General features: G+C 30.6%; 3 protein-coding genes across 4 annotated transcripts; 2 read left to right on the top strand and 1 right to left on the bottom strand.

Annotated features, from left to right (window-relative positions):
• Nucleotides 10,149-12,427, top strand: LOC109343878 (probable isoaspartyl peptidase/L-asparaginase 2). 2 transcript variants are annotated; one of them, XM_019582378.1, is made up of 4 exons: nucleotides 10,149-10,367; nucleotides 10,647-10,880; nucleotides 11,553-11,639; nucleotides 11,773-12,427. In XM_019582378.1, the coding sequence occupies exons 1-4, from the start codon at nucleotides 10,206-10,208 to the stop codon at nucleotides 12,268-12,270; spliced, it is 981 nt and encodes a 326-aa protein (XP_019437923.1). In that variant the 5' UTR covers nucleotides 10,149-10,205; the 3' UTR covers nucleotides 12,271-12,427. The 2 variants fall into 2 exon arrangements, with proteins under 2 accessions (XP_019437923.1, XP_019437924.1); XM_019582379.1 differs by having other exon boundaries at nucleotides 10,263-10,371.
• On the bottom strand, nucleotides 14,855-16,543 carry LOC109343879 (probable carbohydrate esterase At4g34215). The gene is made up of 2 exons (XM_019582381.1): nucleotides 15,924-16,543; nucleotides 14,855-15,311 (listed from the first exon to the last, which is right to left on the bottom strand). The coding sequence occupies exons 1-2, from the start codon at nucleotides 16,503-16,505 to the stop codon at nucleotides 14,979-14,981; spliced, it is 915 nt and encodes a 304-aa protein (XP_019437926.1). The 5' UTR covers nucleotides 16,506-16,543; the 3' UTR covers nucleotides 14,855-14,978.
• Nucleotides 21,743-22,835, top strand: LOC109343874 (transcription factor MYB44-like). Its single transcript, XM_019582374.1, has one exon. It carries the CDS (start codon nucleotides 21,883-21,885, stop codon nucleotides 22,690-22,692), a length of 810 nt encoding a protein of 269 aa, XP_019437919.1. The 5' UTR covers nucleotides 21,743-21,882; the 3' UTR covers nucleotides 22,693-22,835.

The raw sequence follows: 26,089 nt of genomic DNA, 5'->3' as shown, positions 1-26,089 counted from the left end.
ATCATTTCCCTTCAACCATTAAAAAAAGAAGACGGTAATGGGATTGGTAGTACTCTTGTTGGTGTTGGTTTTGATGTGGATGCATGTAGAAAAGCTCTAGCTAGGATGATCATTGTACATGAGTTACCTTTTAAGTTTGTTGAGGGGGAGGGATTTCGTTACTTTATGAGTATTGTGCAGCCCAAGCTGTCAATTATGAGTAGGATTACAATTGCTAGGGAATGTTGGAGTCTTTACATGAATGAGAAACATAAGGTGAAAAGTATGTTTCATCAATCAAGCCAAGGTGTGAGTTTAACAACTGATTGTTGGACTTCAGTGCAAAATTTGAATTATCTATGCCTTACTGCACATTTCATTGATGAGAATTGGAAATTGCATAAAAGGATTCTTAATTTTTGTACAATTAAGAATCACAAGGGAGAGACAATTGGTAGGAAAATTGAAAAACCTATACTTATCAAACATCTTGCCCGACATGCCCGCATTGATTAGCGGACAAAATTCAATGTCTGCCCATTTTAAAACGGGCTAACAGGCTTGCGCGCGGCACGCGGACATTGTTGAATAATTAAAAAAATAAAAAATTCATATAATAAATGAAATTAAATTAAATAAAGTAGTCGAAGATAAAAATTAACAAAATTTTTGATATTTTATATGAAGTTTAACAAATTAATTAGAATACAATTTTTTTAGGGATTAAAAATCACATTATATCATAACTAATCTAAAATTTTCTTACTTATTTTCTTAAATTATATTTATGGGCCACCCGCGGGCGCCTGCTTGTCCAACGGAAATGCCAGCAAACTTGGCGGGCAAAACGGGTCGGGTGAAACGGGCAAATGGACAAAAATTTTATGCCCTGCCCGCAAAAAAATGTGGGCTATGCAAGCGCGCCCGCAGATAATGCCCATTTTGCCATCTGTAGGTGTAAGACTAGGTAATCATGAATAAATTGGCTGCGACTATATGAGTTTTAATCATTCAGAGATATTGCCAACCTAATAGTCTTTGTAGAAAACTGTAAGCATTATATAAATCAAGATTTAAGCAATTTTTTCCACTCCGAATGACAAAGCCTATTAACATTTACACATCGCACCTGATTTATGTTTGTAGTGGGTAATATAATGAATACTACTAAACTTGTTATTAGAGTCTCGTATTGTTATAAGTGAGTTCAACCTCGGGCTCACTTGAGCCCAACGCTTAAGGCATGCTTTGGTAAAAGATGATTACCCGAAAAGTTTTATATGGGCCGGTAAGCATATCCATATCAAACATAATTTTAAAAGTTAATTTTCTTATGAATAATAATATTAATAGTTCCACAACTCAACCGAGTACTAAAGTGACAAGTAGTCAATAGATCCATATAAGATTCTAGTGTTGAAAGTCTTATTGATAAAAGATCAAGGTGACATGTTTCTTTGATAACAAGACAAGCCAACATGATGCAAGCAAATAAAGAGTTAACTATAATGTATCAAATACTGGAAGGGGGTAACTCACCTTGATGGGGAAATGTTGAGTATTCCAATGTGAATGAAGAAGTTCCTCTCATATTATATAAAAATGAATGAGTTAAAAAACATTCAAGTGGATGAATTCGTAAACTTAATAGTGTAAGGTTCTGAGTCAAAATTTGATGTAAAGTTCACTTATAAGCTTATTTCATTTAGCTTATGGAAGAATTTTATAACTCATAAATAGAAATCTTCAAAAAGTTAAACTAAGAAACATGTAGTGTATCTCTCAAAGATATCTAAAATTCATTACATTATGGATGTAGAAAAAAGTACTCAATCTAACTTGAATGTCGAGTTAGAGTTACCCTTTAAGTCACTATATTGGAAAATAAATCATACACTTCTTAATAATGATAAGACATCATCAACTTTGAAGACTTCATTTTCTTTTTCTTGCACATACTTTATGATGTTTGTTAACCTTCCCCTTAAAACTAATTATATAATATCTATATCAATAAAATAATGACACTATTATACATTTATACAGCTTCATAGTTATTATTATTATTTCGAATAATAATGTAAAAGAGGGAGTTGAAATAGAAGAAGAAAATACTGGATTTCGTAAAAGAAAAAAGAATGTGCAAGTAGAAAGAACTGTAAAAACAAATAGACAGAAAGGAACAAGGACACGGTGAAAGACATAGAACACGTGAAAGATTCAGAACACGTGATGCGAATCCCGTGGAACACACAACACAAATGTCCTTTTTTGCAGTGGGTGGTGGGCGAAAAAGCGAGGGTCTTGCAAGATTCTCCGTATCTCCGACTTTTTTGGGTGTTTGTGACAGAGTTAGAATAGATTAATATGTGAGTGTGACATCTGCTGATCCAAATGCTTTCATTTTTTACCAACAAGTTGTTAGTCTAGTGATTTAAGGCTACATTGGATCTCAAGGTCGAATGTTCGAGCCTGAAAGTAACAATTGTTGAGAGAAACAAACACGAAACCGATATTAGTTCTTTACCCAAAAATATAAGAGACTTATTAGTATACAAAATGAAAATGCTCCCACACTTTCATGCCAACTGCTTTACCATTCTGCCCTTTTTCATCTCATACTTTGCTTCAAGTTCATATTTGAAATTTGCATCACTTTAAAATTACAAGTAGTTGCACCCAAAAAAAAACTACATTACCAGTAGTTACTTTTGCCAACTTTGGGGGAGGTGCGTAATTGTTTGTTTGCTCAGAGTTCACAGAACTAAAGTACGAATATTTAGTGCAAATAATTTTTTTAATAAAGATTCCTTCCATGAATGTTTAACATTCATTGAGGATTTCTTTTTGGGAATTACAATTCACGTACATGTATAAGCAGAAACCCTGATCTGGAAGGATTTTTTAAGATGCGTTGCGTAGATACATAACAAAGAAAAAATGACGGTGTGACGTATTTTTTTTACTACTAGGATAAGTGGTGCATGTAAGATGCTATGTGCCACTTATTCGAATATGATTCAATGTCTATTTCTTAATTTTGAGGCCGCATTAGCTTTCATCTCTAAAAGATACAAACTCATTAGTTAGTCCCAAAAAATGAGTTTGTCCATTAGTTTAGCGTAGTTATTAACTCCAATAGGTTGTGAGGACAGGTCAACATCGACTGATCCATAGGATCTTGACTCATCATTAGACATGTAAGATTTGACCCATATGATTGTCGATCATGCCTAAAATACTGATCTAACTACGGGAAAAGATGAAACTAACAAGACATTGCCTAATCAACACTTGCTAAGTTAAGATACTATTGCCTTATTGAAGACACGTCTAGATAGCATAGAACTGAATACATTATCTTTGAGCATTTTGGGCTATCACCAATCATGTGGAAGGAGAGTCCTAGTATATGATTTCAATAGTCTCAATAAGATAAGAAGGGCGATCCATCCTAATTGTGTGAGTTAGAGTACAAACACAAAAGAGTACCCAATATGATTAAAGCATTTTCTGCTAGTCTGGATAAAGACATGGCAGAGCGATTCACCGTGATCAAAGTACTCAATGCAGAATATATCTCACTCAACATCTCTACAAATAGAGAAGAAACTCCTCAGAAAGAATATTACTTACATCCTTATACTCTCACTCTGCATTCTTTCTACACATCTTCATTCATACTGACTTCAGCATCAAAATGTCTTTTCAAGTATACACCCAAGGTGGTCCAAGACCGACTCTTATCAAATATAGCAGGCAGATACAGACTCTAACCGTCAACCTTCATGCCCAAAATCATCAATTTTTCAACAAAGAGGGTGAATTGATATGTTGTGTGCCCAATTGGCACATTCCTTTCACATATGGCATCTATCTAGTCCACATGCACGTGAGATGTGCATGTAAACTGCCATTAGGAAAATTTTATTTCAGTCCCTCAAAACTTTGTAGTCATGCATGACACATTAATTCCCTAGTCCCTAAATCACAAAATATAAGAACTTGTGAACAAATTAGAGTGATAAGAGTGACAAAGTGTAAGGATAAAATTTAAGAACATTATCCTAGTGGTTATCATATACATGTGTAAATAAACACGCCAATGGGGGCATGAACATGGCAAAAGTCACCAATGTTTGTTATCTTTAAAAACTGGAACCCAATTTATTACTAGACAATGTCATATTTCAGAAGACTAAATGATGAGCTTTCTTGATGAAAATAACGTTGTATCATCTTTAAAGAACGGAAATTGATGTCCACACCATTTATTCTTTCCCACAAGAGGAAGCTCCATGGCACAAACTCAGTAATCACTGTCATTGACGTGGCATGGCTTATATATACTGGCAATACCCAAAAGCTAGGAAGTGCGTGTCAATTTCTTCCATGTACTTATTGTTCATTTTTGTGTATATAGATTCGATTTTGATATCGAGTTATCAACCATTATTCAAAGGAAATCGGAAGTATCCTAAATATATATGATACACTATCTATTTGCATATTTTCATTATTTAAAGAATTTTATTAATCACCATAAAAAGACAATTAAAATCTAGGTTAATATATTGGCTAATAAATACAAGGACATATATATATTTTTTTTTGGATTTAGCAAGAAGTAGGAAACAGCTATCAGTGCATGCATAAGGAATTAGAGAAAATTTTCTATGTATGGACAAATCTAACATACATTTGGAGGCATATGATTTTTTGTTTTTTTTGATTCTACGCAGAATAACTAAATATAATTAAATTTTAATTAGAATTAAAATTTGGATATAATACTAATATTTTGGTGGTCGTCTATATATATATATATATCGTCACACAAGTTCTTTCCGACCAATGATAATTATGGTATTGATTTGTCATTTTCATAACCAATCACAATCCTTATCTTTGGATTTTATTATAATTGCAAATTAAGAAATTAAAGCCAACGTGAAGTTTATTATCTGTTATTTTTTCTTTATGCACGTGTTTTAGTCTTTAAGGCAGTTAACAGCTGAGTATATGCATATCCCATTATGCGTGAGCTTTTGTGTTAATTAGTCACCAACCCAACCCAACTAGTCCTTATCTCCTTATATTTTCCCATAATATTTGTTGAATATTATTTGCTTATTGTGCGCCGCCTGCAGCCCCCCTGGGTTTATGGAACTTCGTCTAAAGTTGAAACCAACTTGGTCATTTTAATTGGAAACTGATTTGTTAAACATGTCTCAAAGTCTATCTCAAACCAATTACAATATATCATATTAGCAAAAAACCCACTATATTGTTTTATTCCGGCTCATTTTCTATATTTAGATGTGCATGCCTTTCCCTAACATGGGAAGGGATTCATCAATTCTATATTCTGTGACATTCTACAGTAAAAAATTAACCATTGTGCATATTATATAATGTCCAGGATATGTAATTGTTATCAGCAAATGCATACGCTACTCTTCTTAATAAAATATTAAGTTTTGCATAAAAGCTCTTTTTTAAAATTCTTTAATAAATCATTTTTATGTAACAATTTTTTTTAGATTCTTAACAAATATTTTAGACTGTTCTTTTGCACTGAGTTTTGAAAACACAGTTTTCTGGCCCTCTTGATAAAAAAAGCTAAGGTAACATTCAGTTGTGTACAAATTAACTTATAAAATCTCTCAGTTTCTTAAGGAAAGCTCACATGGTTGGAGTACTTGCTTAGAAGTTCTTAGTACGTGACTAAGTGGTCACAACCCACCCCTTTCAATTTCCCTTTTATATTGTGGGGTCCTCTAAAGGTGAGGGGAGATTCTCTTATTTTTCTTCATTTCTTTCATCTAATGACAACAATTTTCTTTTACAAAATTTATTTTAATAATTAATTACGTATGTCAATGATTTAAGGACGGATATTTTGACTATTTCTATAGAAAATGAGGAGGATGTAAACTCATAAAACTCTTGTTTTTTTGTTCATTTCTTTCCTTTAAATGACAACAACTTTTTTTACAGAAAATTTATTATAATACCTAAGCTTTGCCTATTTACTTTTCCCATTACTAAATACTACTATAAAAAAAAACTAATTTATTTAATTGTTTGATTTTTTTATGTACCTAAAAAGATTCAGCCTTGAAGCTATCATGGTTTTTGGGAAAAGGGGACCACCTTTTCGATTCAGAGATACCATTGCTACAAAAGTAAATGTGGGACTTGAATGAAGGATTCATATTTCATAGTGTAAATTAAATGTTGGTGTGATGAGAAAACATGCTCTAAAGTAAATTGGATGGAACAAGATTTATAAACTTAGCAGCAAAGTAGAATAAATGTCGACAAGGCAAAAAGAAAACTAAACATCAAATTATAACTTGGAAAACTCTCAAAATATTAACGCGAAACCTAAAATTAAACACCATAAGACAAACAGAAAAAATAATCAATTTTATGCTGGACAATTAAAATATCAATTTTACACTCATCTCATATAATAATACAAATTAGTGTATCCAATTAGATACCTTTATATTCAATTATTACAACTAACCTTTAGCAGTAATGCATAATAGAGATGATGCCCCAAATTATTACAATGTATTTTCCCACACTGTATACTTTTTTTACTGGCCTAAACTCCATTTCTTTTTTCTTCATGCAACCATTTGCATTCAATGCTTTTTCTTTTTCCTTTCTTCACATGGCTGAGCCTGACATTAGAGTCAAACTCCATTGTCACCTCGTCTTTCTTCTGTGATGCAACACTGCCAATTACTATCTGAATTTTGCAATGAATGCTCATTGAAAGGTTGCTAGTTATTAATAAATTAAAATAAGAATATTAAATATAAATGTAGTATTTAATATATCGAAAAATTAAAAAATTGAGTTTACTATTTTACTATCGAAATAATAAAATACATAATGAAAGGAGAATTATATTTTAATCCCTGCACGGATATATAATATTTTTTGAAAGGAGAATCTAGCAGTAAGAATATTTTAATGAGGAATCTTGAATCTCCTCGGTTTGCTAAGCTACTATCACCTGTCTCGCAACCTTTCATCTTTTAAAATAAAATAAAAATTTGATATCATTTTAAAATAATTTCCTTAGAAAATACAAATAATCAGTATCTTAAAAAATAAAAAGAATATTTTCATAAAAGAATAATAAATTCAATTTCTTAAAAACTGTTTAAAATACTATTTTTTTTGTTCATTAGTCAGCTGACAACGTTTAGGACTCCGGACCAATTTTATATGTAAAAAACCATAGATTCGGGTCCTGTATACCTTTGTCGATCTAGTTAATCAAGTAAAAAAAACTACAGATAAATTTTATTCTAAAATAATATAAAAAATTTAATATTGTGGTAAGAAAAATATTTATAAATTCCTCAATAATTACCGTAATAACTAATAAGAAGAGGCAGACATATGGGTGCAAGGAGTAGACTGAGAGAATTGGTCTTTCTCACTTTGTATATTTCAGTTATATTTATTAATTATGTATAATACAATTATTTAAATATCTATTCAACATGTATTTTATATAAGATTTATAAAATTATATTCAGATTGATATCATATTTTAAATTAGTATCACACTTAAATATTTATGACATACTATCGTACAAGAGGAGGTACACTGCACCACCACTTGGCGGTGCTTAAGGGACTCTCTGTGAAGAAATAGAAGTAGCTCATTTAAAGTGTATAATGTAGAATAGTGGTTCAAAAATGCATCATTTTAAATCATCTAATATCTATATCTATACTTTTATACTATATATAAAGCTAAAACATGGTATAACCACTACCATGGTATAATTTATATATTCCTATTTTGCCCTTCCATTTTTTAATTTAAAAAATCATATAATCCTATATAACCACCTCAAACATATTAATTATAAGTTGCATATTATTCTAATAAAGATAAAATATATATAATATAAAGTAAATAGAATTAAAAGAGACATTTTAATTTTACAAAATTGAAGTGTATAAAAATAAATTACTTAGTACTGTAAAATAAGAACGTGACTGACACACACAAAGTGTTTATCGCACACTAGTAATAAATAAGAGAAAAAGATATATGCAATAATACTATAAGTATTTTTTACATTATCACTGTATCAATTAGTATTAATTTTTAATCATATAATTAATTCTTAAATAAAATTAATATAAATAAATGGTGGATGATTCACTAATAATATATAAATCTTTACTACGTGAATAAGTAGATATTATTACACTCAATAAAGAAAATTGTTGAAAGCATTACATCTCAATTAACGAATCAATATTGGAGTTTGATATATTCATGTATTTTAGTCCGTAAAGTTCACCTTGAGAAGATTATATACTCTCAATTTTCACAAAAAATGGAGAAAAACTCATTTAGGTGTTGTGGCATAATTTTGTAACGAGAAGGAGACATATTTCATCATTATTTTTTATGATGTTGGAGAATATTTGGATCAGATAGAGTATTAGCATATTTAGGATTAAATTAATTTCAATTGTTTAAATTTATTTATAATTTATGTTTATCTTAAAAGTTATTATTTAGATTTACTATGTTATCCTTTATAATAGTTTTTGTTTAAATAATAAGTTGTATAAAATAACACATATTTAAATTGACCCATCTTTATTATTCTAAACTTAATTTTATATAATATTTTTCATTCTCTTTGATACATCCTCTTGTTAGTATGATCTCAAAATGATGAAAGTTAGAAACTCTAATTAGGCAAATACCTTATGTTCTATCACAATTTTGTTAATATTTATTTTTATCGTTTCATCTAACAATTCTAAGTTTTATGTAACAATTATTCAAATAAAAAATTGCATCATGCTTTAATACAACAATTTGCTTTATTTATTGATAAATTCTATTAGCACCAATTTCTTTTCCATATGACTACAATTTCGATTGTGATTATAATATTAAGTTCTTTTTCCACTAAGCGAAACACTAATATTATGAATAATTTGAGATAAATATTGCAAGTTACTATGAGTCCTTTTTAAAACAATGTGGATTGCCTTAAGATAATCACTTGGAAAATATGTTGATCGATATATGATTATCTAATTTAGGATGGTTAGTTTCATCTATTTAATTTATATTTATTGTTTGAGTTTGTTATCCTATTATGCTCATATAGTAAGTTATTTAGACTTGCTAATACTTTTTAGTCGATCTTTATTTTGTTAAACTTATGCATATACTATAGAAAGATGAGGAGGTATATGACACAATAAATATAAATTATAGATAAATTATGATAAAAGATGTGTCAAAAAATGTTAACTAAATTAATAATTTTTTAATAAGTACGTTCTATAAAACAAATTTTTTTGTATTATCAAAGTGTTTTTCTAAGTTTTTTGTTAAGGTCACTTTTGGGTTTCGTGACTATTCTTCTCAGCAATTGTTGATATCATGCATTGAAGTATTAACTTTGGAAATCTAACAGAACTTTATGTCACTAAACCAACAACTTATTGATTGAAAAAAGTATTTTATTAATCATTATCCAAATTGTTTATACAATCCAATAAAAACATATTGAAAAGTGATATATTTAATGAAGAGATATTGTTTTTAATTTTTTAACATTTTGTTTTTTAAATGCTTAACCCATTATTAGCAATTTCCTAATTGAAAATGGTAATTATAAATTTGATATTTCTTTCAATTTTATTCCAAATAATCATAGGTTCATGTATGCTTTTAAAATATATTTTCCTCTATGCAGAGATTATATTTCCTCCATCTATATCCCATTTCACAATTTTAATAAAAGCATAATTACTATAAAAATTTATACATACTTCAGTATATCATTAACTCATTTTTTATTGAAAAAATAATAATAATTAAATATAAAAGATAAATAATACAATAATAATGTTAATAAATATTTTTTTTCTTCTTTTAATAATGACTTAATGATGATTCCCTGATGTTGATGAAGAAATTCATGAATGCTGAGTTGGGTCCAAGTCAGGGACAACACAACCAATTCAGTTGATAAATCAACCTGTAACACCTGGGCCTTCAACCCCTTCCTCACATGTCGCGACCCAAACCATATTTAACTCCTCCACATAATCCCTTCAACTCCGAAACTACCTATAAAAGCACCAAACTAACCAACTTTAGGATCACTGCACATTGCAAAACACACATCTGAAACAAAGAGAAAGAGAGAAAAATGGGAGGCTGGGCTATTGCTGTGCATGGTGGTGCTGGTGTGGACCCTAATCTCCCACCACAACGCCAAGAACAAGCCAAGGAACTTCTCACACGTGTTCTTAATCTTGGCATCTCTGCTCTTCGTTCCAATGCTACCGCCATCGACGTTGTTGAACTTGTCGTATGTCTAAATAAACTACATATATTAATTGTCACAACGAATGTGCATGCATTCTCATTTGGAAGTTTAAAAAAGTAATATTCATCAGTAACATAATAAATGACAATAAAATAGTTATTGTGAAACCGTGTTTTGTTATATTATAGGTTGGAAGAAGGGTTGTTAATTGTTTTTCCTAGGATTTTCAATAACTTATATGTTTTGTTTTGTGTATTATTATATATTACTTGACTCTATACGATTCTTATTCTATTGATTGTGTTGTGGTGTTTATGACAGGTGAGAGAACTAGAAACTGATCCAGTGTTTAACTCAGGACGTGGATCTGCTTTAACGGAGAAAGGAACGGTTGAAATGGAAGCGAGTATCATGGATGGGACAAAGAGAAGATGCGGCGCCGTTTCAGGACTTACCACCGTGAAAAATCCCATTTCACTCGCTCGTCTTGTTATGGACAAATCTCCTCATTCCTATCTTGCTTTTTCTGGTGCTGAAGATTTCGCTAGACAACAGGTTATTAGTTATTACTATTCACACGTTTGCTTTTTTCTTTTTTCATTCTCAATCTATCACTTTCGGTTCCCTTATTTGTATCAGATTTGTTTACTGTAACTCATATTTATATATTTATTTACTCTCAGTCAAAATATATTATACCTCAAATATACAAATATGATAATAACTCGCTTTAAGTTTGGAGATCCTTCTCTCCGATCATTGATCTTTTTAAAATTTAGTTTTATATGTTAGTTAATTTATTTAAGACATGACATCATATAATTTCTTTAAATAGAGAGAGTATCAAACGTCTACATATATTTATTTAATTACCCTTATCACAAAATATGTAACATCTCATGTATTCAACAGATGTAAGAAATACAAACTATTGTTTTCTACATCTCACGTTCACTTTAACTTATTATTTTAAATTTTTTATTAACAAAACGAGATAAAATATTAAAAAGATATCACATGACTTTGTTCTTGTGGACCATTACTTTGGGTTTTTATCACATGCATATAGTTTACATTTTTGCAAATACGTATGCCTTTAAGCTCATTGTTAATCTGTATTGGGAGAAATTAAAGATAATAATCTTTATTAAATTTCTCAACTACTTGTAGTAGCAGCTTAATATTTACGAAAGTTTTGTATTAATTCCTATCATATGTTTTTGGTAGGGTGTGGAGTTGGTGGAGAACGAGTACTTCATTACTCCTGAAAACGTTGGAATGTTGAAATTGGCCAAAGAAGCAAACACAATTCTGGTAAGAAAATATAACAGTAGAACAATATAGGTAAAATAACATAACATTATTATTTTGTTATGGGTGAGACTAGTCCTCTTTTAAACATTTACTCTAACCATTTACACTAATAAGAGAATGTTTTATGATGCAGTTCGATTACAGGATTCCAACATCTGGATACGACACATGCAGTGCAGCAATTGAGAGTCCTTTGGTTATGAACGGACTCCCAATCAATGTCTACGCGCCGGAGACGGTCGGGTGCGTGGTGGTGGACCTGGAGGGCCGGTGTGCAGCTGCAACATCAACAGGAGGACTCATGAACAAGATGACAGGTAGGATCGGTGACTCGCCAATGATTGGTGCTGGAACATACGCTTGTGAAGTGTGTGGTGTGTCATGTACCGGTGAAGGGGAAGCAATCATACGCGGGACACTGGCGCGTGAGGTTGCAGCTGTGATGGAGTACAAGGGACTAGGACTTCAAGATGCTGTGGATTTTGTTATTAAGAATAGGCTTGATGAAGGGTTCGCTGGACTCATAGCAGTGTCAAATAAGGGTGAAGTGGCTTACGGGTTTAACTGTAATGGCATGTTTAGGGGATGTGCTAGTGAAGATGGGTTCATGGAAGTTGGGATATGGGAGTAGAAACTCTTGTTTTAATGGTTCATTTACTTGTTTTGATGCAATGCCCTTTGATATTTATATTCTTGTTTTAGGATCCTAGTCATAGAATTGTTAAATCATAAGATGTTTCTTTTATTGCTCGGGGAATAAAAAGCTTGTCATCTTTTTTCCTCTATCACACTCCTAGTTTTCTATTTTTTCTGCTGCACTAACTCAATCTTTGATTTTTTGTGAGGTTATTTGTCTTTTAGATCCTCACGGGATTGTTTCTAAAGTATAACCATATACATTATTCCAAAAGAGAGAGTAAACAAAGACCTCTGAAATGCAAACAAAATACAGATTTGAATATTTATATTGAGTGTGAACTTTTTCACGCTTATATGATTGATTATTCATGTGTTTTTTAAAAAAGAAACTTTAAAATATGATTCAAAATGGATTTTTTTTTTCTATTGTTAATGAGAGATTTGTTTATGAAAAATATGAATTGGAGTTTGAAGAATGGGAAGAAGTCCTTAACTTGCAATAAATAAAATAGGATTTATTCAATCATATAGTTTGAACTCCTAAAATATGACATTCTTAGGATTTTTGATTTGATTATAACAAAATATCTAATGATTTGGAAAATAATGTCTTGGTAATGAAAAAAAATATTACATTAATATTATGTAAATTATTTTCTCAAAAGAGACATGACTAAAAAATGAATTCTTAGTAATTATTTTAAAGTCTCAATCCTAAAATTTGGATAATTATAATTTTTATTTCAACTTTTATATTAGTTACTTATATCAATCAAATTATGTACATCAATTTTATTATTTTCAAACATTTACACTCCCTGCGGATGCTCGTGGGAACATCCAAAATCTTAATTTTAGAAGAGTGGGTTGTGAGAAGAAGTGGATAGACTAAAAAGAACTAGTAGATGAATCCATAAAACTTACACCTTAAAATTTGGAGAGAAGATATAATGTTAAACTTATTTATATGATTTTCCAGTTTCTAAATGAAGATCTTCCACCCAAATATCCATGAAAGAAGATTGTATTTGTAGTGGCAGAATTTCCTTTTATGGCCACAAAAGTTATTTCTGGCTGTAAAGAAAAACGTCACTAATACATTCCCCTCAAATGATTAGAAACTCACAAGTGCCTTGGAATGCACCTTGTCTCTATATTCAGTTCCCTCCATATACTAGAAAATAAAATCAAAATCATAGACAATTACATATCTTACAAGTAAAATCATGGCAATATGATTTCTTCAAACCAGTTATATATGATATCCTCGTCCTTGTCTTATTCATTGTGATATATGAAGGATTAATTTGACTAAAATCATGTTCATGTATGGAAGATGAACTGTATTTGATTTATTTACAAAATATTAATAGGCTAGCTGCTCAATCCTCTCGATATACTATATTGCAAGACGGTGGATATCTGTTGCCCCAAAACAATGTGTCACTTTATGTGATGATTAGAAAAATAATTAACTATTAAAATTTTAATTTATATATATTTTTTCAATCAATCACAAACAGTGACATGAAATAACAACACTTTGTGGTACAACAGATGTGCTCGCACGACTAATTTGGCAAAGGCTTGCTCTAGACACGTGTTTCATGCAGTCGAGTCGCTGCTCATGCTATTGTTCTGATCCTGAATTAGTAAAGAATAAACATAATTGTGATAGTCCTCTTCTTAATTTCTTAAGGAGGTTGAAGCTTCAAACCTCATTTAACATAAATATTAATACTAATATTTGTTTATGAAAAAAAGTAAATTATTCCCTGTTTTAAATTAAATTATAGTTGTGATTCCGATCGTGGTCGTTACAATGTTGATTTGGCAATAATTGCTTGAAATCTTTTGTAATTAAAAATATTTTGAATACAACACAATCAATTCAACTCAATTATGAACCTACAATTGTGAGTTTATATGATTGTAAAGGTTATCACAATTGGTATATCATGATCACATCACACGATAGTTTATTCATATGGATTTAATATATATATATATATATATATATATATATATATTAATATTGTAAGTGTTTTTTATACTATTAATAAATTATTAACCATCCATATGTTATTTACTATTGATTCTCCAACAAAAATAATATAAATCAATAATATATAGTGTGTCAACAATATAATTTTTTTACAATAGATTTTAAATCATATTGCCGCAAGATCAAATATTGTGTCTGCAATCAGATAATATTGATCAACTTGATGATAGAATACAAAAACAACTCTAACCTCTAAATACAATCAGAAAATATATACTATGTTTATCACCACCTTACACGGTCTAAGCTAAGCCATATAACTTATTCGATGATATGATCCGATTATCCAGTGAACACTGATAATATTAATTTGAACAAATCAAAATGTACGCATAATAAATTAATAATATACACTATATCAAACTTATCCTGATCTTGTACTTACGTGCCACTATAACCACGTGACAGTCGCCAAAGGCTTATTATATCCTTACGTGCCATCAGTGTAAAACAATCATTTGTATCAAATCTCAGGTTTTCTATTCTGTGAATTTCACTCTTCACCTTAAAATGTACTTATACTCTACATATTTCAGATAATTCATACACTGCTTCAAAATTCTATTACACTTTAAATTTTAATTCCATGATTTTGTTTAGCATGGGGCGAACATGGTAATGAAAAAGAAGATATACTAGAAGAAAATTAAGGACATTACTGTGACAAATCTTATAAACCACGGGAACATATAAATATGAGAGGCACAATTATGAGGCTTTGTGCGAGCTTCATTACGATTATTACGTGTTGGACTAACATGTTCTGGATTTGGAGAAGGTAAGAACTGAATGAATGAATCAGCCATCATCTCCCCAAGTTTAACCTGGGCCTGAGTCGTAAGGTGCAGGCCCATGGGCTCCAAGGACAAGCCCAATGCATCCACAGTTCTAAGGTTTTGAAGGTCAATGTCTAATTGAGCTTCTCGTACTATGTCTATGTAAGACCCTTGTCCAGATGCCAAAGCCACCTACAATACAATTTGAAAATAAAAAAATAGGTTTTGGAGTAATTACATGTCTCTATGATAAAGACACTTCACATATATGGATTAAATGTTTTAGTTTAACTTGTCTCTAAAGTTTATATTTAAATGAGTTTAAGTTGTCTTTGTAAAGTAATTAGTAAGGCCAAACCAATATATCATTTATAAAGTTTTCAAAGTACTTAGTTCACTACACATTCTAGAGAGTTTTAAATAATTCATTAGTACTACTCTACTAGATTAATATGTGATGATATAATTTCCCACACACCATACTATAGTTTAATGTTTGTATCGAAAGATACCTAAAATTTAAAGATTCTTCCATTCCAAGGCTTCCTAATAAACCAAATGTCAATTACCACTTTTTATTATTTGTCTTGACATACATTGGTAGATACTTATTCGGTCCTACATCAATAAGTTGATGTTTCTATTTTTTGCTATACCAACTACTTTTTCTTAAAACTATGCATAATGAATTAACGGAAGGTGAAAGCGAAACCTGACCTAAAAGAATAACTATTCATTGATAAGTAATTTCTATAATAAGAAACATAGGTTCAATGAATACAATAAGAGAAGAAAAAAACAAACCTGGATTATAGGAAGCAATGGAGATTGAAGATCATTACGAACATCCAAGAAAAACTTATGAACTCTTCTTTTGTATGATTGAGCATCATTTATATTCAATGTATCGGACTCCCCTTGATACCAAAGTAAAGCTTGAACACTACCACCATCATTCAAAGAAGCCTTAACCCTTTTCATCATGTGGTTATAAACCAATTTTCCACGTTCCCACTCTCTTATGTTGGTGCCACCAATGGCACAAGGAACCAAACCCACTACACCAAATCCTTCACGCTTCTCCAATATGGAGTTAGCAAAAGCCATCCCTGGCCCAATTCCATTAGTCTTTTTTGTATCAATGTCCCGATGAAGTGGTTCTTGTGCTTCAACCCACTCCATCAGTGCATTGAAACGAAGAATTGATGGATTTGGATTGCATTGTGGTGGAACGACACCGTCCCAAGGAGCGGTGTGGTTCACTACTCCTCCTCTTCCAGCCATGTTGCTTTGTCCTGCCAATATAAAAATGTTTTTATTAGCTTGTGGCTTCAGTGCCCATGATTGAATCAGAATGACCATGACCAACAACAAGGAACAACCCATTATTGTGTGGAGACACTGCTTACTCACTCTTTAATTGTTTATATATATGTGCCATATCCAAAGCACAAACACTAAATAAATAAAAACAATGACATGGATGCTTCCTTTTTTGTTTAATAACAACTTGTTATTTGTTATTATTAGGAGATATAACTTTTGCTAATTTTGGTCCTTTACGAATAACATATCTTCTCATATTAAGAGATAATTTATTTATTTCAGCCAGTAAAAATATGATATGTATACTATTTTGTTTAGTTTTAAAAATATTTTTATAGAAAATGATTAAACATGACACATATCAGTCATAATTTCATTAGCAAAATAAGATAACTTATCTTCTTATACTAGAAAATACTTTATTCTCTTCTTTAATTTTTCAAGCTTTTAGAATGATAAAAGACGTGTAAAAAAAAGTCCTCTTGTTATTGGGTGGTCAAAATAAGATGAATGAAGCTTTGACCATAACTAGTGACGGCCCTTTTCAAGACTAGGAGCAACTTAATTTCTTCAGATATAAGTTTTATACATGGAAATTGAGTATCTCCTACTATGCTATAAGGAGATAAATTATCTCTTTCTATCAGTGAAATCATGACGTGTGTCATATTTTATCATTTTCTATAAAAATATTTTTTAAAATAAACAAAATAGTACACATGTCATATTTTTACTGGATGAGATAAATTATCTTGAATTATTCTCTTTATACGTTATCACTAAATATTCCACACTTTGAGCAGACAGGGACCATAATTAATGGACCCAACTTTTTTATTTACACAAATAAATTCCTGTTTCAGAGTTTTTGTTTAAAAAACCTCACTTCTTTGTATGTCTATTTTTGTGTTTATTAATTATTAAATTGTAAATGAGTTGGTAAAAAATATTCAACTCAAAACAATCTATTAAGTAACAATAATAAATAAGGAACTGGTTTAGTTGAAGTACATTGGTTTGACCTTGTACACGAACACTTCTATTTACTAAAAGACCCAATTTGCTTAATCATAGAATATTTAGTGTGAAAGTCTTTTATAGCTTATACAACTTTAACGACCATTTTGTATGAATCCAAGTCCATTCCAGGAGGAACAACGCTCCTCTCCTGGCTGAGGGAGTTCTTATTTCTTCTTTTGTGACAAAAATCTTGTTTCATTTAGAAATACAGTGATAAAAGTATCATATTATATTGTTTTTTCTTATGTTTTTATAACATTTGTCTCTTTGGAAAAGATTTTTACTCCTTATGAAATATCTACTACTAATTGAAAATAATATGTGACATAAATAAATTTTTAAAGATCCTTATTTTTGAATAGAATGATCAAATATTCATTTATATAGTATTAAAAAGGATCTCAACCCTATTTTTTTCATAAAATTGGGAACGCATATTCTATATCAACCAATCTCTTGCTGCATACTCTGTTAGTGGACGGACCATGGAGAAAGAAAGAAGACACAACATATAAATATATATCTACACAATGATCGTGCAATTACTAATGTATGCATGTTGATTCGGTTATAAATTATCCCCAAGTTATGATATATAATGTATATTAGGTATAACAGACTAATTAAAATGACAATTTATGTCCGAGCCAGGAACATCCATAGGTATGTGGGGTTAACTTTCTTAGTGAACATTTTTTTCATCCACAAGACTCGAACCCAAGACCTTGCGTAAGGGGAATCAAGCATGTACCACTTGAACCAACGCTCGTTGGTAAGTGATAACCATTTGAGATGAACAAAGTGGAGTTTTAAATATGGTGATTTTATTGTTGGGGCACAAAAGTAAGACACATACACATGCAAATGAATCATCTCCTTGATCCTCATGCTAGCTGTATGAAGATATAGAAGAAGAAATCTATATATAGATTCAATCCTCGTGTAGGACCCAAATTAGATCAATGCTATGGCAATAATTTAACTGAAATTAGATCGATGGACCCTTTTTAAGTTCAGGAACAGGAAGTATCCTTGCACTTTCTGCATCATGTGAATGACACATCTTCTTTAAGAATAAAAAACTATATCGGAAATTTTTAAACACGAGATTAGGTATTCCGTAACAAAAAATGTACTCCTACTTGGAAGTAGCATTGTTAAAAGGACATAGAGTATATCCACAAAAAATTAGTTCCATTAGTATATGCACGATTTTTGGAATCCAATGCCCAAATATTAATTGTTTCGAAAAGAAATGCAATATACAAATGCTCCCACGTTGCGTTGGGGACTTGGGACAATTATATTTATTCTAGATTTTGCAATTGTACTCTCGTACCTTTTTCCCATCCCATGTGTCTAAGCATATGATATTCACGAATAATTATGATAAACATTATAACTTGTACAGGTAAACTCCTTTTATGCTCTAACTTCATACTTGACTTCTTTATTATTATAGCATTTGGTAATGTTCCTAACATTTCCTAATCACACTTCTAAAATTTAATGAACAGTAACACTCTTTAATTTATCAATATACCATGTAATTGTTAATCGTGTAATTGTCATACGTCATTGAAAATTTGAAATACATAGTATCTTGCCTGTCACATTCTTCCTAACTGGCAATGCTGTTTTATCAAACCATTGTTGTCATGCACATATCTTTTCATGTTGGGATATTTTGTGTTTAAGAAAATATCATAATAACTTTTAATTGTAAACTAGATTTAATATTAGAAAATTAAGCATATATTTAAACAGGCCCAGAGCTAGACTAGTTTGGGTTATATCAGATAAAGAGAATATGATCCAAGGCCTTTTCGTTGAGGTTTTTACAGTGTAAGTTGACCTATTTATTGAGTAGACTTAGATTAATCACATCGAGTCAATCCATTTTTTATTTTCGATTTTAAGGATCCATGTCCTTAATTCATCATGGTGGTTAAGTAAAACTTTTCAGAACTACAAAGTTTGAAGCTATGATTTAGCAAGTAATTTTTCTTGAGGATGATGCTATTCACTTCCATTGCGACCAATAAATTATTTTAAGAAAAATAATTAGTCTAGATATTTATAAACTATGTGTTTTCCAAAATTTGCCTTATGGCATATTCCAGTTATCTAAAAGTGATATGTTTGCATTATTGTTAATCCATTTATTAAATTTACATACATTTGATAAATGTTTTTAATTTCTAATATCAACCTATTGTTGAAGGGGTAGCTTGAGCTTGTAAAACTTCAAGTAGTTTGTACATAGTCAATAAGCTAGAACAAATCAATAAATAGAAAAAGGATACAGCTTATAACTTTTGAAAAGTGAGTGTTAGTGTTTGAACCTAAATTTGCATAATTATATTAATAACTTTTTTGAATAAGGGTAAAACAAAACATTAATGTTCCTTTTTTTTTAATTTTAATTAAATCGTTAGTTAATTTTTCGAATTATTCAACTAAATTTAAGATAATTGTATAGGAATTTTCCCAATTTAAAATTGTCTAACCTTTTAGTTAATAGAATAAACCAAAGTTATTTAATCATGTCAGTGATCAAAATGGTTGGACCTCCTCATCTAATCGAGTCCTCACACCATTGCTTGAAACCATTAATTTTAGTGATAGCACAAAACTAACTCAAATTGTTAGTTATTGTAGACTAGTGTGTACAGGCACTTCGTGCTTGCCGGTGAATATTGTATGATACTACATATTCAATTTTTATATATTTCATTTTTCTGAATTAAATGTATTTTTGTGTTCGGCGTACTTTATATTATATTTTTTGTGTTTACGGTGATGTTTAATTTAAGGTGAGATATGTGGTTAATTAATGTATTAGTGGTAGTTCTTATGATTATATAGTTTTTTCGTAAAAATTAAATAATTTTAAGGGCAATATAGGAAATGAAAATTACACCGTAAGGAAAGTTATTTCAAGTTTTGACTTTATATATAACTAGCGTGTTGACATGCACTGCCGTGCTTGTCAACCCGTTTTCTTATCGTTTGTAATGTATAGTTTTTATTTTATAATTTCAAATATAATTTTTTGCGCTAAATTTACGGTTGAATTTATTCAATTGGTCTAATATTCAATTTTTTAAATACACTTTTAAAATAAGAAGATAATAAGGATAAAATAAGATAATAGTATTATATGGTTTTTTGGTAGAAATAAAAAGATATTAAGGGAAAAATAGGAAAACACAAATTACACCATGATGGGTGGTTATTTTGTGTATTCCCTTTATTAATAGTATAGATAAAGATATGGATAATGAGTATTAATAAACATATTGGAAAATCCGCTCCCTAAATTTTTGTTCCCACGTTTTCTTGTCACCCGTTGAAATTTCACATATCTTTTATATAAGAAAGGATTTGTAAAATAAAGTTTGTTAAATCTATTTGAATTGTGGAAATTTAGCAATATTAGAAGTTACACCTTAAGTTGGACCTGAATTTCAATTATCGCATTAAATATTTAGTGGAAAATGACATGACATTTATTAATGTTTATCATGATCTAAGACATTTAAATGAGTTGTTAATCCTTCTATTAAGTGTTTAATATATTTGTATCAATAATATAAAGTTTTTATATTTGTAATAAAAATAAGTATAATTGATATGAAATATTATTATTTAAGAGTCAATATCAATTAATATATGTTGATTATATAAAAATACTTTATATTATATAATATATATATTAACTAAACTCCACTATTAATTATTAGTACTTTATGTTTATTTTAAATATTTATGGCTATCAACTTTGAGCAGATACTAATTTACTTTATTGCTCAATGTTTTGATCTTATCTATAAGGTATGCTTTTGAAAACTTTGAGTTCTATGATGTCTTGCCTTTAAGTTATACGGTAGTTATTTGATTGATAAAAGGTCATAGTCAAAGAATAATTTTAATAACTAAATCAAAATAATTACTTATGTTTAACTGATTTCCTTAACATATATTAAATTAGTTAATATATATCATCCATTGTGGATTAGGAGTAGTGGATTCATTAAGAAATTGAGTAGAAGCCGCAAAGAGCGTGAAGTGGCCTTACGTGTAAAAGATTGGGATCCTCTCATTCACAGGTGTCAGTTTGACAGCTGTACCCTTCTAACTACTTTCCTAGGAAGAATCCTCCACTCCCAAGTCCTAACCGCTATAACCGGTAACTAGCACCGGCTCAACCGGTCATCCTTATCGCTTTCTAACCTTCACTATATATCTCTATATAACCACTCTCTCATTCTCTTCAACCCTCACGAGGCCCTTCGCCTCTCTACCATTTTTGACTACACTACTCACACAACTAAATTAAATTACTTCATTATTATTTTTTTATCTTTATTTTTTTCAGTTTCACATTAGCACAATCACTTTTTCAGCGAAAGAAATGGATCGGATTAAGGGTCCGTGGAGCCCCGAAGAGGACGAAGCGTTACGACGGTTAGTTGAAAATCACGGTCCTAGAAACTGGACTCTGATAAGTAAATCTATACCTGGTCGATCTGGAAAATCGTGCCGTTTGCGGTGGTGCAACCAGCTGTCACCGGAGGTGGAGCACCGGCCGTTTACTCCTGAAGAGGATGAAGCTATAATCAAAGCACATGCTGATTACGGGAATAGGTGGGCCACCATTGCTCGTCAACTTAACGGTCGCACCGATAACGCTATCAAGAATCATTGGAATTCAACTCTTAAGAGGAAATTCTCCACCGTATCGGAGAGCGTTGAGGATCAACGACCTTTGAAAAAATCTGTTAGTCTTGGTCCGGGTCCTACCGTTTCTGGTAGTGGATCCGATTTGAGTGAATCCAGTTTAGCCGCACCGGTTTTGAGACCACTTTTAGATACAGCAACTGTTCATGTTGTGGAGAGTGCTTCCATTGCTGTTGATCCACTCACATCGTTAAGTTTATCTCTGCCCGGATCCGATCCAAACGGGTTCGGGTCGAATAAGTTATCCGGGTCGGGTCCAGAAGTGGGTGTTGTGGTAGCTGAGAAGAACAGTGAAGGGCGTGAGGAAATGAGTAAGGAGAAGCAATTGTTCAGCGAAGAGTTCTTGACGGTGTTACAAGAAATGGTTAGAACCGAAGTGAGGAATTTCATGACTGAGGTTGACCATAATAATGGTCTCTCTTCGCAAACCCAAGCAATTAGAAACGCTGTGATGAAGCATATTGGAACTGGCAAGGTTGAGTGAAGAATTATTCATGAGTAGAGAAGCAGTGTTCCATTTTTTCTTCTTTTGTTCAGTTAAATTCGCTTTTGCTTTAAACCTTAGAGAGAAAAAACTCATAGATTAATATGTTAGTACTAGCTGGACTACTTTGTTGTTTATTTATTAATTATTATTCAGTTATGTCGATTACTATTTAGTAATTGGCCTTATGAAAAAGTGACATAAATTATAACAGTGGTAACGAGTCTCGAACAAAACACTGCACAGAATCGTAAGGCGCATGAACCACACGATTTTAATAACCAAATTGTTCATGATGCAGATCGAACATAAACGTTTATTTCGTTTTTTTCACATGAGTATGCACTTGCAGTGGGAATGATTTTGTTTTGCAGTTAGAACTTTGTTGAGCTAGTGATTGGACTTGAGAGATGGCCACGGAAATTAAAGCATGTGATAAGCTATGACTAATATTATCCACGAATTTAGTGTTCTGTTATCAAATATTATCCACGAATTTATTGATAATGCTGAAATTGTTGAATTTTCATGATATGAATGGCATGAAAGTTGGTTCAGTTATCAGCCGCCATTATATGAATTAACTGCTCATCTCCTTAGTTTTTGGGTTGTTACTCTTTGATGTAGAAAGACATACGAAAGCGACTTGACAAATAAACCAAACAAACAAAATGCCAAACTTCTAACTTCTAGGAGTAACTACAAGATTCGCAAATTAAATCCAATTTGAATTATTATAGGTTAATGATTTAAGTTCATTGTGGAATGGGGAAAAGTATATTATATATTGCATACATAATCTATTATTATCAGTTATAGTTAGATAATAGGATCATGATGTAAAATACTATTTCCACCCCAAATTACAGTATCCATTGTGACTATTTTTATGGCTAACTACAATTACTTTTGTCATCACATCCTTTTCTATGGGCCTATGAATGTAAGCCGTATTGGCCAGGCCTCTACATTCACGTTTTTAGATAGAACCCCAAAATGAGTCAAATTAGTCCGGCTTCTCTTAATATTATATTTTTTATATGTAATTGTTAGTATATTAATATTTTATTATTGGCGAAACTTGAATTCTCAGTCTCATTCATTCCATTTCTAACCATAAAACTACCTTATAATTCTTTTTTTATGACCACCTTATTAACCACGTGAGATATTGTGTTTGTATCATTGTATGTAATGCAGAAAATGAAATATATGTAAGCCTTCGGGTGTTTATTCTACGTGATAGATATATATAGTCATTGTATTGACTATTAATCAAAGTTCTCTTACTACATTTGAAAAGGATAGGAGGCGAGACCTTCTGGTGAATTTTGACCATATTATCAATGTAGTTAAATAATGATTACATCATGCTTAAAAATGCCATAGGTTAGAAATTATAAATTTCTAAGGTGAGCATCATATATTTGATACAATGATATCAGCTATTTATTTTTGGGGTTGCATTATAAGTGATCTAATTAGTGACATCCCTTAGATTTTTAAAAGCTTATAACGGATATGGGCTTAATGGGTGGATACCCATCAGGTTAACCCATAGGGATAATGGGAACCCTATGAGTTAACACATAAGGAAGGTTATGGTGCCTAGATTTGGTTGAGGAATGCCATCATACCACAAAACCTATTTCAGAAACGTAGATCAAAGGAGCACATCCAAGAACATGGATTCAGGTATGGCACTGCACCATTTAATTCATATATGTGCGTGAGAATCATGAAATTCAACATCTAGGATTGGTATTTCACCAATCATAAGGAATTTTCAACACCATATACATTTTTCTTTTTATTATTATCATTTGGATAAATTCCATTGATAAATATTCACTTGTTCACCTCACATGTCCCACAATAGTAAGTTATCACATGATGCCTAAACCCAAAGATGATATTGCTACTTACAGAAGGGAAGATATTTGTTCTATTACAAAAGGGTGAGTGATTAGTAAAAATACATTTAATTAACAAACTTTTGATTTAATATATTTTGTAACTAATACAGTGTGACATATTCAATAACAAACTTTATATGACAACAAATATCTTACATTTTAGAACCCCTATGATCATTGCAGGTTAATATCTTATTATTAACTTCATTACAATGAAAAATCTCAATTTTACCACCATCATCACCGGCAATATATTATGCACAATCTACTACCAAATCCATAATATAGTGTATTGCTTTCACTTTTTACCCTATCTTATTATCATACAACTTCTATCGCCATAGCCATCACCATTCTTGTCAAGCCTCCCATTCTACCCACTGTCATTAAGCCAAAAATATATGTTACAAAATTTTATGCAATTTTGCTATAAGTAATTATTATTCTATCTTGATAATAAAATTATTTTGTGGGTTGAGGTTTAAAAACCTTAAAAAATAAACATGGTGTATTGACTGGTGCAGCTCCTGCAAGGACCGGCATCGAAATTCTTCTAGCATTAAGAGACTTTGCATTGTAACTAAATACTTATTCTTCTATTATTAATGTAAAGAGTTGAAATAGAAGAACTTGGAATAATGATACAATGAATAAAACTAGGAACACGCGACATGTGGGATAACCAAGTTGATAATATTATATCTTCTCACCAAAATATGAATTGCTTGGTCTCGGGTTCATGATTATTGATTTACTTGTCCACACGAAAGGACAATGCAGCTTCGGAAAAAGTTTACCTAATAAGATATTATTAAAATATTGTTGCTGACTTGGAATGTTGAATGTCTTCTACTTTTTAAGTTTTGAATTATTTTGTTCTTTATGAACGAAATATAAATTCTTTGTAAAGATGAAATAAAACAAATCGCTCAATTTTGCTTTATAATAATATAAAGTACAGGATAGATGTAGGATGATATTATAACACATAATTCTGAATTAAATTAAACTTGAGAAAAAATTAAATTATTTTTTGAACCTATAAATAAAAATTATATAAACCATTTTTAACTAACTGATTATAAAATGAATTGAATTATTTTAATTTTTCAGTTCAGTATGTACCATATTTTTATAATGTTAATTAGTTATATATTTATATTTATTTTTTGTGTTATTTTTAAGAGTTTAATATATATTGTGCTAATGTGAGAGTTTTACATGTATCATATATCTTAATTATATTAACTTTAAATAATCATATAGAATTGAGTAATGATATGATATTTTATTAACCCATCATACCCATAAGAAAATGATATATGCTACATACAAATCAATGATTAAAAAACAAAGTATCAATTTATGATATATAACATTTTCTTGTGAGTGACAATATTATTTATAAGAGAATTTAATATGAGAATATATCATTTTTTTTTATGCCGGTATAACTTTTGAGTAAATGAGTTGGTGAATAA

The sequence above is a fragment of the Lupinus angustifolius genome, chromosome LG03 (assembly GCF_001865875.1).
Source record: "Lupinus angustifolius cultivar Tanjil chromosome LG03, LupAngTanjil_v1.0, whole genome shotgun sequence".
Taxonomy (NCBI): domain Eukaryota; kingdom Viridiplantae; phylum Streptophyta; class Magnoliopsida; order Fabales; family Fabaceae; genus Lupinus; species Lupinus angustifolius.
The sequence above is the reverse complement of the archived record's forward strand: the minus strand, read 5'-3'. Positions and strand labels throughout refer to the sequence as shown.